At 52.2% G+C, this 14074-nt stretch overlaps 1 protein-coding gene across 1 annotated transcript; it reads right to left on the bottom strand.

The window, feature by feature from the left end:
* Positions 1-1452: 1452 nt before the first annotated feature.
* LOC115641020 (zinc finger protein CKR1-like) lies at positions 1453-12966 on the bottom strand. The gene is made up of 3 exons (XM_030544106.1): positions 12729-12966; positions 10522-10644; positions 1453-6554 (listed from the first exon to the last, which is right to left on the bottom strand). Exons 2-3 carry the CDS (start codon positions 10607-10609, stop codon positions 5068-5070), a joined length of 1575 nt encoding a protein of 524 aa, XP_030399966.1. The 5' UTR covers positions 10610-10644; positions 12729-12966; the 3' UTR covers positions 1453-5067.
* Positions 12967-14074: the final 1108 nt, after the last annotated feature.

The raw sequence follows: 14074 nt of genomic DNA on the forward strand, positions 1-14074 counted from the left end.
ATCCAAGGACAAAGGGACAAAGGGAGCAAGAACCAAACAAGATGCCTTTGATGGCAGCGTGGCTGAAGGGAGCCCTGGCCGGGCTGAACGCTTCCTCTCTTTGGGCTAGTGCAGGGGCTCTCTGATTTTGTACGCCCAGGGACTAATCAATGGTGACCTTGTTTTGCAAAGACTGCCTGGTGTCTCTGGAAATACTCTGAGAGCTCTGAAGGGGCCCGATTGAAACCTCCTGCTGGAGTCTGGTTGGGTTGGAGTCACTGCAGGCAGCTATGGACAGAGACGGGGAGGCCGTCTTGAGGTACATCTACCTTCCCAAGACAGACCTGCGGTGCCGAGTCTCAGAGCCCGGGGCCATTGACTCAGCTTGTGGGGCTAAAAATAGCACTGTAGATGTTCAGGCTTGGGTTGCAGTCTTGGACTTTGTGGGTTTCTTGGAGCCTGGGTGGGAACATCTCCATGGTTACTTCAGCGCATTGACCCAGGCCCTGAGACTCGCCGCTGTGGGTTTTTCTGTGCAGAGTCAACATACCGTGTGCAGCTAGGGGCCTGGCCCACTAAAAGAGTCACTCCTACAGGCCTGGTTATAGCCAGGGCATAGACCAGACCCTACAGCTCTGTGACGCTAAGTGACTTAGATGGCTATGTCCCACCATCAAAAGTGAGTCATTGACGTTCAGTGACACTTAGGCTCTTATGTAACTATGTCACTCATGAATCTCATAGATTCTGAAAATTTTACCCTTTGGCACTACTGGCCCTGACTCCTGTACTTAGTTTTCTTTGAATAATGAGGTTCCTAGACTGTGTGCTTGTTAAGCTTTAAAATGTGACCCCTATGGTGATGTCTGCCTGAGTTTGCAGGGAGCCTGAGCCAATTGCTGAGGGGTGGGGGGCCTTATCCATCCCAATTTTAACTCTGAAGCTTGACGGCTCTGGGGAGCCCCGTACTGCTAATGCCAAATTGAAGACTCTGGGTTGGGACCCTGGGTGCTGCTGCCCTCCATTGTGGCTCAGCAGGGGCCCCTATAGAGAGCATCCTTTGAGTCAAGCCCAGGTGAGATCTCCACTTGCATGAAAGCAGGGAGCAGCAGACACAGGCTGCTGAAAGAGGAGGCAGAGGCTCTCCATCAGCTGGCTCTTGCAATGGTAGCTTCTGCTGCTGGCATCCCAAGTAAGGTGGGGCTGTAGTGTGGGGAGGGGCGCAGGTGACATGGCTAGGACCCTGGCAGCTTTTAATTTGGCCCTAATTGCAGCAATGGGGCGGGGAGTAAATTCCAGGGTTACCATCATCTTTATCACTGGTCTTGTGATATTTGGTCATTGTCTAAAAGCCCCAGCTGCTGGAGTCACCTGAAATTCTCAGCAATAATTTTATAAAGAGAGAAGTCATCATCCAGTCCCCTGTGTTGCAGAGAAAAGCTTGAATGTGTTAACCCCTAGAGGTTCAGAAAGCAAATATTATTTTCAAGGTGGTTTCTCTTAAGCAACTTGTGACTTTTGGGGGCCCAACTCATGGTTTTTGAATACGGGGTGGGGCGCAATCTGGAGAGTTGGGGATTTTACTATAAACACAAGCTCTATGTAACGAAGGCCACCTGGGATAGTGACACATGGACACGCGGAAGGGCTGCCTCCCCTCTGAACATGCTAAAGACCCTCAGAAAAGTCAGACATGAGACCCTTGAGTTCCACAGCCAGGAAATGCCCTCTACTGCTCTGGGTCACCATGTACCTACCTGACCCTCTGGGCCTTCAGAACCCCAACGGAAAGGTGCAGTCAGTAATGTTTTGCATTTACCTTGTATGTTCTCCACAGCGGATCTCCAAGCACTTTCAAAGAAGTCAGTGTAATGATTTTTTAATCCTTAAAAGACGCTTAATTTCTTAGATCATGTCTACATGCAGAAGTTGCACTGGTTTAACTTAATTGGGTTTAAAAGACAGTTTAAACCTGGTCTACACTACAACATTAAGTCAACTTGTATCAACTTTGTTTTTATTGCGTCCACACCTAAATTTGCTGAATTGGTGTAAACCACTTTACTCTGGTTTAAAACTGGTTATATCAGCATAGCTTACACCTGAAAATTTGCCAGTGCAAGGTAAACCATTGTAAAATAGGTTTAAACCAAATTCAGAGTGTCCATATATAAAGCTGCATTGGTTGAACTGAATCACTTTAAAATTTCAACTTTAGTCCTTGTACCGTCTTATCTATACCACTGTGGACAAAGTTATGTCAGGCCTTGTCTACGCTACAAATGCTTTGCCCATACAGCTATACCAGCAGATCCTCTAGTGTAGACACAGCATATGATAACAGAAGCAGTATTTCTTTTGGCATAGTAACACCACCTCCCCCACTGACATTAGCCATGTCAGCAGGAGAGCTCTTCTGTCAGCATAGCTGTATCTACCCTGGCTTGTTTTTTTTTTCACACCCCTGACCAACATAGCTATGCTGCTAAACCACTGTAGTATAGACCTGACCTCAGCATAAAAGTATGTATACTGGAACAGCTATACCTGGAAGGAAGGGGAATAAGACCACGTCTATGCTACAAAAGTAAGTTAACTGATGTTGGCATACAGCTGCTGCAGTAATTGCATCACTTGTCCGTGTCTACACTTCGCTCCTTGTATTGGTGCGTGTCCTCACTAGGAGTCCTTGTATCGATTGTACTGTCAATGTGGGGCATTGTGGGACGGGTCCTGAAAGCCAGTAACAATCAATTTAAGCAATGCAGTGTCTACACTGAGACTGCATTGACCTAACCACATCAACCTTGATTCTACGCTGCTCATGGAGATGGAGTCAGTGTAGTGGGGCAGTTACATCCGCGGGAGCGAAATTTAAGTGTAGACACTTTCACAGTTAGGTCGAAGTAAGCTGCCTTGTTACCTAAGTTACACCAGAATAAGGCACTTTTATATTGATAAACCAGTGCACTTAGTTCATTAGAAAAATCACACCCCAACCATGATAATTAAACTACTATAAAAAGCGTGTGTAGACAAGATCTTCGTTAAACCAGTGAAACTTTGTCAGGCCTCTGAAATTTTCTGTAATTTTTTCCCCGTTTCCTCTAAAATTGAGACTGCAGGTATTTTAATTCTGGGAGTTTGCAGGCAAGGGGAGATGAGGGCAGGGGACTGAAAATTGGGCCACGGTTTTCCAGAAATGCCTACAGAGTTCGGGTGTCTAGCATGAGCCACCTAAAAGGGCTAAGCTCCTGCCTTCTGGAAAATTAAACACTTTTACGGACACCCAAAAGTTGGACACCCAAAAGTTGTTCTTTTCTATATAGGTTCTTCTATTGCGCTCATCTCCTGAGTATCTGAGTGCCTTCCTGCTGGGCACTAAGTGACTTTGATCTCTCCTACACCCCCTATAGGAGAAGCGTGTACAGTAGAGTGTCATGTTCTGGTAAGGGTTTCTAAAACCAATATGCATGTCAGTGTAGCTTTATGTTCCAGATGGGAGGTCAAAGAAACACGCCCTGTACTTGGAGTAGAAGGTGTGAGGTTTAGTACTTGGAGGAGTTCAAATAGCTCGTCACTTATGAAAGGCTTGGCCTGTTACTGGGCTCCTGGTTGATAACTAACTGAAGAGAGAGGGCAGTCTCTCTCCCTCACGGGGATCCCAAATAAACGTTCCACAGAAGGCCTGGGTTTGTCTGAACCAGCCCTGAGTTAATGGTACCTATAGATCTACAACACTCCTGTTCAAATTAAATAGATTCTATTCCAATGAGTATCTTGCTGTACTTAAAGGCATATTTCTAATCATGCCAAGTATCCTGGAGTCTGCAAGGCTGGTAAAACTACATTCTATTTTATTTGCCTCCAACAGAAAGCAAAAAAAGTCACAAATAAACCATTGTCTACGACTCAGGGGTGGAGAACTAAACTCAGCAAGATGCACTCCAAAAAAAAAATATCCAAGGACGTGGCTCCTGGAAGCGTCAGACGGACATTCCTACAGGGGTTGGGAGATGACAGGCCTCTGGGGAGCCACGCTGGGATCTGGTGACAAAAGGAACTGATTCTGTCCTCAGGGAGCTCAGATCTGCTGGAGCAAAACAATGGCCTTGCTGCGGCCACTGCCTGCCCGGCCTGAACCCCTTATCTACTGGCAGCTGCTCTCACAGGCAAGGGCAAGTCACAGCAGCATCTGCAGCTCTGATCCCGCTGGAGGCTTTTCTCACCCTGCGGATGTTGGCCCAGAACCTCAATAATATTTAGGCTCCTAAAATCCACTGATATCAAAGGAATAAATACCTTTGAGGGTTTGGGCCATCCTGGGCATGTTGCAGGGGGGAGGGGGGAGTGCAGCAGAACCTCTGTTTAAATCTCCATTATCCCTACACAGGACCCCATAGCAAATGGGGAGCAGGAGGTGATGACTAGCTGGCCTGCCAGGTTTTTTGTCTCCCTTGGTGACTGGGGGTGGGCCAGGCCAGTTGACACACTCTGAGACATCTGGAAATGCCTTTCGAGGGACTAGGTTTGCCACCCCTCCAGGATTGTCCTGGAGTCTCCAGGAATTAAAGATTAATCTTTAATTAAAGATTATGTCATGCGATGAAACCTCCAGGAATACATCCCACCAAAACTGGCAACCTTACTGTGAGACACAGGGAATATCAAGGCAGCTGCGCCAAGAGTCATTTATACTGCATCTGTGTGTCACGTTTATATTGTTCCCCAACCATTAGCCTTCATGTATCACTTTTAGACCGTTCCCCCACCTTATTAGCAGCCGTGACACATTTATACTGTTCCCCCACATTAGCCTCCGTCACACATTTATACTGTTCCCCCACATTAGCCTCAATGTGTCACTTTTATACTGTTCCCCATTAGCCTCCCTGTGTCACATTTATACTGCTCCCCCACCTCATTAGCAGCCAAGTATCACATCCATACCCTCCCTGTATCCTGTTAGCCTCTGAGCCTCACATTTATACCATTCCCCGCCACACAAGCTCTTGTTAGCCTCCAACTGTCATGTTTATCCTACCCCCTTTGGCTCCCTCCACCCTACAGCCCAGTCTGTGAATCCCCTCAGGGCTCCTCCTCCCCATGGCTCCTCTGGTGTTTGATGAGGTTGGCCCGGCGGGTGAATCCTTTCCTGCACTGGGAGCACTTATAGGGTTTGCCGCCCATGTGGGTCCGCTGGTGGATGATGAGGTCAAGAGTGAGGCCGAAGGCCTTCCCGCAGTCGCTACACTTGTAGGGCCGCTTGCCCAGGTGGCTGCGCTGGTGCTTGGTGAGATGCGAGCTCTGGCTGAAGGATTCCCCGCACTCGGGGCATTTGAAAGGCTTTTCTCCGGTGTGGATGCGCCGGTGCCGCTCCAGGTGGGAGACCCAGGCGAAGCCTTTCCCGCAGTCGCTGCACTTGTAGCTCTTCTCCGCCGCGTGGCTCTGCTGGTGGGCCAGGAAAGCGGCGTTGTCCCCAAAGCGCTTGCCGCAGTCCCCGCACTTGTAAGGCCGGTCGGGGGAGTGGGTCTTGCGGTGCTGGAGCAGGTGGGCCTTCTGGGCGAAGCGCTCCCCGCAGCTGGTGCAGGGGAAGGGGCGCTCACCCGTGTGGACCCGCCGGTGCCGCTCCAGGTGAGAGGCCCAGACGAAGCCTTTGCCGCAGTCACTGCAGCGGTGGGCCTTCTCCCGCCGGTGGGAGCGCTGGTGCCGGGCCAGGGCCGGGCCAGCCCGGAAGCACTTCCCACAGTCGCCGCAGAGCAGGGGTTTCTTGCCCAGGTGGGTCCGCTTGTGGCGGGCTAGGTCTGAGCTCTGACAGAAACTTTTCCCGCAGTACGGGCAGCGGTAAGGGCGCTCCCCCGTGTGGCTGCGCCGGTGCTTTGACAGATGGGAGCTCTGGCTGAAGGATTCCCCGCACTCAGGGCACTTGAAGGGCTTTTCACCGGTGTGGATGCGCTGATGCCGCTCCAGATGGGAGGCCCAGATGAAGCCCTTGCCGCAGTGGCTGCACTTGTGGGGTTTGTCTGCTGCATGGCCCTGCTGGTGGGCAGCCAGCTCATCAGGCCGGGCGAAGCGCTTCCCGCAGTCGCCGCACTTGTGGGGCCGGTCGCTGGTGTGGGTGCGGCGGTGCTGCAGCAGGTGGGAGCTCTGGCTGTAGCTTTCCCCGCACTCAGGGCAGCGGAAGGGGCGCTCGCCAGTGTGGATGCGCCGGTGCCGCTCCAGGTGCGATGCCCAGATGAAGCTCTTGCCGCAGTCCTGGCAGCGGAAGGGTTTGGCGCGCTCCTCGGTTGGCTTGCCCTTCTGCTGCCGACCCCCAGCCGCCCCACGCTCGAAATTCTTCCTGCAGTCGCCACAGCGAGTCTGGGCCACCGTGCCCTTCGGCTTCCTCAGGCCTGGGCCGCGCTGCGTGGCTTTGTCATGCTTCTTCCCTGGCTGGGCTTTCTTTTGTTCATCGGAGTTGGCAGGGCTCTTTTCCCACTCAGGGTTCTGAGACGTGCGTGGTTCCAGTTCCTCTGAGCCTTCCTCCTCCTCCTCCTCAGCATCCTCCTCCTCGTTGTCGCTCACCAAACCATCAGCTGCTGGGACAAAGGGAGAGAGAGTCCAGGCATGAGTCACTCCCTGCACAGGGGCGTGGAGGGGAAAGGAACCCAGATTTCCCCACAGAAGAGAGAGGAGGGGTTTATTCTGCCTTCACATCCCATCTGAAGACTCCGGGGAAGGGAGCTGCTGCCAGGTACAAGCCAGGACTGTTGGGGAACCATGACTGACGTCTGCCACAAATACACAGCTGGAGTTAGCTGAAAAGCGACAATTATGATTCATGGGAATTTTATTTTAGACGATTTTAAATTTAAATTTTGTTTAATTTCGTACACCAAAAATGTCACTATAAGAACCTGAAGTCAGAAAAGTCCCAGAATTTAAGGCTAAAAGGGTATCCACCGGGACATCTAGTCTGAAATCCCTTTCTCTCAATTTTCAGTTTTTGAAAAACCATCTGCAGTTTAAAACTTTGAGCTGTCTCTAAAAATGTTCAGTTTTCATAAATCAACCAACCAACCAATAATTTTATTGCAAACCTTTATTTTATTTTATTTTTGAAGAAAAGCAGATTATTTTGATTTTCTAGTTTTGGGTTGAAAAAGTGGAAATTCTGACCAAAATGAAGATTTCCTGCAAAAATGTTTGTTTTGGTGAAAATGCTCCTTTTTTTGGTCCTCCCTCTTAAAAACAAGAAAAAGTTTTAATGATCAAATTCCAACCAGCTATATCCACAACGCCTGCTGCTGGCTACAAACCTGACCCGGGTGGGAGGAGGCAGAAGACGGGAGCTCATGGGAATTCCAGCGGCTGTGTTGTTTGTGCCCCATTCGCCCAGGTGGATGGGCCGGGGGAGTCTGATTCACCCGGTTGCTCACCTGCGGGGGCTTCTCAGGGGCTCTCCCGTCCCTGGAAATCCCGGGCGGATGGCTCCTCCCCTCGTTCCATCCAGGAGATCAGGTCGGGTTTAGAAATCGGAAATAGTGCTCGTGGGGGAAAAACAGGTGATATCAGGGTTCATTAGGTGTCTCTACTCCAGCTCCTTGCTCTCTGATTCTGCCTCTCTGGCTGCCCCCTTGTCCTGGGGGTGTCTTTTCTTCCCCAGCTCTTTGCTGGCTCAGCTGTTCAACAGCTGAATCCCTCTCTCGTGGCCTGGTTTCTGTGATGTGTTCTCCTCTCTCTTTCCGATCCAGGCCTCATCTCATTTCCCTGTCCCCCAGTTCATCCTCCTGCCCCTGTTGCTCACAACTTCCCTAACTCCTCTGGTCTCTTTCTCCCCTTAACTCTACTGACTCCAAGCTCGCAGCCTTCAAGTCTGTGCCTTCTTCTTTTACACTTACGCACTGTCGTTCCTCTCTGTCCATCTCCTCCAAACCTCCTGTCCTATGGCCCATCCTCTGGTCTTTATAGCCTGCTCAGCCCTAGAAGATGACCATAGATGTTGCTGTTCTGTCCACTCTGCGGCCTTGACTGCACCAGAGAAATTAACCGTGCTAAGAGCTGTTTTAACCTGCCCGCACGCTTGTAGCATGCCCTGGGTCCACTTGCAAACATGCTGCGCACAGTTATGACCTGGGCTATGGGAGTAAGGACTTTCCAGGGCTGAAGTCTGACCTGCATTAGTTTTCTTAGCGTATGCACGACACGCCTCAGGGGGCATATGACCAGGGTTCATCACCGAATTGGGCCTGTTGGTTGGATCATTAGCTTCCCTGGGCTGAGTACTGACTGGGAGAGAGTTGTGAACGCTGATCCACGCCCCGCCACGGTGTTAGTACCACGGTGAAGGTAAGCTAGCCAGAACTGCCAGACTAGTCCTGCAGCTGAACCATAGCCGGTCCTGTGGACACTGCGCTGGGCTGGCAGTTGCGATGCCGAGATTCTATTCCTGGGTGACCTCGGGTGAGTCACTGCCTCTGTTTTCCCTCTCACCCTTTATCTGTTTGAAGTACAAGCTCTTCAGAGCAGGCATCCCCACTGGCTAGGTTTGAGAGGGGGGTGAAGTACAACAGAATCCCAATCTCAGTTGGGGTCACTCACAGCTGCCGTAATAAAACTCACAGCAGCGTCAGTGGACTCTCCAGCTGTCGGAGAGGCTACCCAGAGGGCACTGCCGTTTGGGAGGTGAATGCAGGACAAACCTGCAGTGGAGTGGTTCAGTAAGCCGGGCCAGCACTGAGCCCTTTGGGATTACAGCTGTTCAGCTCGAATGGCTTCATTCTCTGGTGTAGACCAAAGGCCTTGACTGTGTCATCCCGCTCTGTGCCATCCTCCCCTTTTGTCCTCTGACTCTGCGGACACCTTCCTTCCCCCGAGCGTGTAGACTATCAATAAAGAAAGCAAATTTTGCACTAAATCTATAAAAGACACAGATTTCAGTGTGTTGTTGTTCGCAGGGCTGTATTACGGACCGTTCAGAGCAGCCAAGGAGCGGCAATGTGGTCAGGAAGGAAACCCAGGTTTAATTCCTGGTTCTTCTACTCATTTTACCCCAGGCCTCCTCTGTTAAAAAAAAAGAGAGTGCTAATGATGCTCTCCTGCAAACGCTGGGAGAGCCAGCCCAGAGCTGTTCATGGTGGGAGGGGAGGTCCAAGCACCTACAACCAACATTAGTATGCCAGGAACCATCCAGTGTGCCTCAATTTTCATGCATTAGCCTGGGCGGTTTGAGGCTCTGACAGATGCCATCCAGCCAGTTCCTCCTGGTTACTGAACTGGGAAACTGACAGTTTCCCTACTTTGCCTCAGATCTTCAGTTCGCCACCTCAGGTTTCTTCAGCTTCTTCTTTCAGTCTCCATCACCTCCTGCCTGTCAGCCCTTCTTATCCCCTGCCACAATCTCTTTCCTCTGGGGCCTCCCCTTTCAGGCAAGCCTTTGTTCTCCTCCATTCTAGATGATTTCTCCATCTCTCCTCTCCCTCTATCCCTCTCTGGCCCAGCTCCTAAATACCTTTGAGGTTCTGGGCTTCTGTTCTCTGCTTCCATCCAGCCCAACTTCCCCCTCTCCATTAGCCGAGGTAGCAACCAGCTCCTGGCCTGACCTATCCCCACAAACACATCCTCATTGCACTCTCCACTGCCACAGCCTTGACCCCAATTCCCTCAGGCCTTCTCTCCGTGTCCTCCTCCCACTGCACTCATTGCTCTGCCAGCTCTGCCTCTGTCCTCAGCCCACTCCACGGTTTCAGTTGTTGTCTGGTCCCCTCTGCCTCTAGCCAGTATACCTTTGCCCTGGCATCTGACCCTTCCTACCAGTCTCCAGCTCCCACGGAGAGAGTGGGTTGAAAAATGAACAAATAAATCAATATTCGGGCAAAAAATTGTGATGTTGTTTTCATCTCAGTGTCCCACTTTTTATTTTTTAATTCAATTTTCCCCAAAAACATGTATGGAAGTTTTTCATTTCCCCCCAAAATTCCATTTATTGGGAAACAAAAAAACACTGATGATAATGGCTTTGATACAAATTTCGGGAAAACAAGTATCCAAAAAAAGTGGCTCTCTTCCTCCCCCCCCTCTAAAAAAAACAACCCCCACAAAACATTGACAATTCTTTGGGAGGAAAAAATCATTTTTGGGGGGGAAGAAGGGAGGAAGCCGACTCTTCCTAAGAAAAAACACCTGGTTTGAGAACTGCGGACCACCTCGAGCCCTGTGTCCTTTCCACTTATCCAGCCCCTGGCTACTTCCTGCTGCTCCTCAATCCTATGAGAGCTCCTCAGTCTGCCCTTCGCTATCAGCAAAGCACAGTGCTCTGTGGCAACTTGCTTAGGATTCATGAAACGTTTAATACTCAATCAGTGTCAAGGATTCCTGTGGGGCTTTCTAGCCGCACTGGCATGATACCTGCGTCCTCACATCTGGCTTCCTAGGGTGCAGCTCCCTGCCTTTCTTCTCCTCCCCGGCCGTCTTCATGGAGAGGGGAAGGGGGTTGGGGGTGGGCAGGAAGGAGTGGATTTAAGTTGGAGAGAAGAGAAGGGAGAGATGAAAAGAGTTCCTCACCCAGCGACATCAGGGTCTGATAGCTTTCCTGCATGACGTCCCGGTACAGGGCTCTCTGCCGCGGATCCAGCATCACCCAGGGCTCCATGGTGAAACAGTCACCTCCTCTAACGTCACCAGCGGCTGTAATGACAATCGCCCCCACTCAGTACCTGCTGCCCATCTCCCATACGTTGCACCTGTCACCAAGTGGCTGGCTCCTTGGAAAAGAAGTGGGTCCAGCACCCCTATATCTCTGGTGGCCAGACCTCCTGGAGTCACACAAGTCGCAGCAGACTTGTCATGCCCTTTCCTCCCTTCCTTCCCCTGGCGCATTTACAGTCCTGTTCCTCCTCCAGCAGCTCACTAAAAATACCCACACTGAGCCGAACAGAACTTGCTCTATGCCCCAGGGGGGTTGGGACAATCTGGAGAGAAAAGGGCCTGTTATGCTGCAGCCGGTGAGGCTGAGAAGGGTGACTGGGGAGGTTCTAGAAGGGGCTTTAGTCCACTTCACATCCTAAACTTTTCTCTTACAGACACTAGGCTCCGCCATGGGTGCTGGGGGTGCTTGGTTTGAAGTCATTTCCATCATTTACAGGGTTTACAGTTTTGTTTAATGGCTTTCAACACCTCCACTATAAAAACTGTTCCAGCACCTATGGGCTCTGCCTTGCTGAGAAAACGCTGAGGGCTTGTCTACACAGCAGGTTATGTTGGTGTAATTATGTCGCTGCGGGGAGGGGGGAGAGATAAGCCATGCCCCTTGAATGATGTAAATTACACCAACCTAAGCGCTGGTCTGGACAGTGCTATGTGGGTGGCACAGCTTCTCCTGCCGGCTTAGCTACTGCCTCTTGTGGAGATGGTTTTATTATGCTGACAGGACAGCTTGCTCCCATCAGCTTAGAACATCTTCACCAGACGCCCTGTGCAGCTGCGCCGCTGCAGCGCTCCTAGTGTCACTTTAGCAGACCCGGCCCCTCCCACCAGGCCTAAAGCCACCCAAACATTTTTAAACCCTGCCAGGAACAGAGTCTCGGACCCACGTACTAGAAAAGAGCAGAACCCAAGAAGCTGCCTATTTTGTGGGATTCCCCTTGGGCACAGGCAGAACAGCGCAGGGACCAGGCAGAACTGACTTTTTCTCTCTCTCTGCTCCTCACCTTGTTCATGGGAAAGTGAAACTGCCCAGGAATGCTGCAGTAAATGGGTCTGGGCAGGTTTGGCTCCCAGGACTTTCCAGGGACTGGCAGTTCGGTCCCTCCCTGCTCCCAGCAGGGATCTCTGCTCCCTGGTTGGGGGGGGAGGGAAGGGGAGTGTATGGTGGTGGATTAGGCAGCCGGGAAGGCTCTCTGCTCCCTCTGAACCCTAGCAGCAGCCTGCGGGAGGGTGATAACAAGCAGAGGGCTGAATAGAAGAGTCTATCGCCTGCCCATGGGGACAAAGGAGGGGTATGGATTGAAAGGGGACAGGACAGAATTGGGGAAGCTGGTGGGGAGAGGGGTAAACTGAGAGGGGCTTCCCCAGCTTCCCTACAACCCTCCCCAGATTCCTACAAGGCCCACTTCAGCCTGCCTCAGGATCCCCCTACACCCACAACAACCTGATGCCCGTTACCCTGGGCTCACCCCATGTTACCTGCAGTGCTACCAGCTGTCCCCACCAACTCTCCTCCCAGACATGAGCCTCCAGAATCCCCCTCTCCTCCCTTCCCCTTCCCAGTGGCCTCTGACTCCCTGCAATACCCTGGTCTCCAGAGGTGCTCTGGGTTCATCCCCATTCCCTTTGTTTGGGGAGATGTGGGGAATCCCCCAGCATGCCCTGTTTCAAGGCCTGGGGGAACCCCACAAAGGGGAATCCTCTAAGCATGAGTCACTGGCAAGACATGTCACCCAGACAGCGGGCACAAAACTGGGCCCCTTTGGCAGCCCATAATAACCTCCCACCCCACTGATCGCTCCTCCTACCCCTGCCAGTTTCCGCCCCCTCCCCTCGGGCTGGGACACTCGGTCCCTGGCCCGGCCCGGGTCGTTCGCTCCCCGGAGCTGGCTCGGCTCCTGCAGGCGCTCAGGGGGGCATAGCCGGGGGGGGGAGGGTCAAGGTGGGCAGCAGCTCTGGGACTCGCAGACCCCCGCGCCGGGAGCAGAGCTGGGGCGAGGAGGGGCCGTCGGTGCAGAGTCACTTTCCTGCCCGGCCCCAGCCCTTCCCCGGGTCTCTCCGCTCACCTGCAGGCTCCGGCTCAGGGGCTGGTGTCGGCAGAGCCCGGGGCTGCCCCAGGGGCTGGGTCCAGCCCCCGCAGAAAATCCCCCCGGCTGGGCACAGAGCGAGGTTTCCGACCCACCGCAGCAGCAGCGGCTCAGCCCGCGATCTCGAGTCACAATGGAGCTGGCGCCCGCCGCCACTTCCAGTCACCCCGTCTCGCTCCGGAAACCAAACCCCGGTATCCGGGCCGGAGGAAACAGAGCGCAGCAGCCCCTCCGCAGCCAGAGCCAGAGCCCTCTAGAGGCAGCCGGGCCAGACTCCACTTTCCCCAGCCCCTCCGCTCCCTGGGTTCCAGAAGTGTCTCTAGCTGCAGCCCACAGCACCATGTATCCCAGTGTCACACAAGCTTTCATCCTCCTCCCAGCACTGCTGGGACGCAGGGTAGCCCCGTGGGAAACTGAAGCACAAAGAGTCTAAGTGACCTATGATAAAAACACAAGAATGTCCATACTGGCAGGGCCGGCTCTAGCCATTTCGCCACCCCAAGCAATGAGCCGCGGGACCAGCAAACCCACCCTCTGCAGGCACGCATGCGGGAGGTCCACCGGAGCCGCCTGCCACCCTCCCAGCAACCGGCAGAGCGCCCCACCGCAGCATGCCGCCCCAAGCACTCGCTTGGCGCGCTGGGACCTGGAGCCAGCCCTGCATACTGAGTCAGACCAATGGCCCATCTAACCCAGTATCCTGTCTTCTGATAGTAGCCAATGACAGGTGCCCCAGAGGGAATGAACTGCACAGGCACCCATCAGGTGATCCATCCCCTGTTGCCCATTCCCAGCTTTTGGCAAATAGAGGCTAGGGACACCTGATCATCCTGGCTAATAGTCATTGATGGACCTATTCTCCATGAATTTATCTAGTTCTTTTTTGAACCCTGTGATAGTCTTGGCCTTCACAACACCCTGTGGCAAAGAGTTCCACAGGTTGACTGTGCATTGTGTGAAGAAATACTTCCTTTTGTTTGTTTTAGACTTGCTACCTAGTAATTTAATTTGGTGACCCCTAGTTCTTGTGTTATGAGGAGGAGTAAATAACACTTCCTTATTCACTTTCTCCACACCAGTCATGATTTTATAGACCTCTATCATATCCCCCTTAGTTGCCCTTTTTCCAAGCTGAAAAGTCCCAGTCTTATTAATCTCTCCTCATACAGAAGCTGTTCCATACCCCTAAAAATATTTGTTGCCCTTTTCTGAACCTTTTCCAATTCCAGTGATGAGAGAGACAAGGTAGCTGAGGTAATATGTGCTATTGGGCCAACTACTGTTGGTGAGAGATAAGCTTTGGCGCTTAGGATATGTTTACATTG

The sequence above is a fragment of the Gopherus evgoodei genome, unplaced genomic scaffold (assembly GCF_007399415.2).
Source record: "Gopherus evgoodei ecotype Sinaloan lineage unplaced genomic scaffold, rGopEvg1_v1.p scaffold_33_arrow_ctg1, whole genome shotgun sequence".
Taxonomy (NCBI): Eukaryota; Metazoa; Chordata; order Testudines; family Testudinidae; genus Gopherus; species Gopherus evgoodei.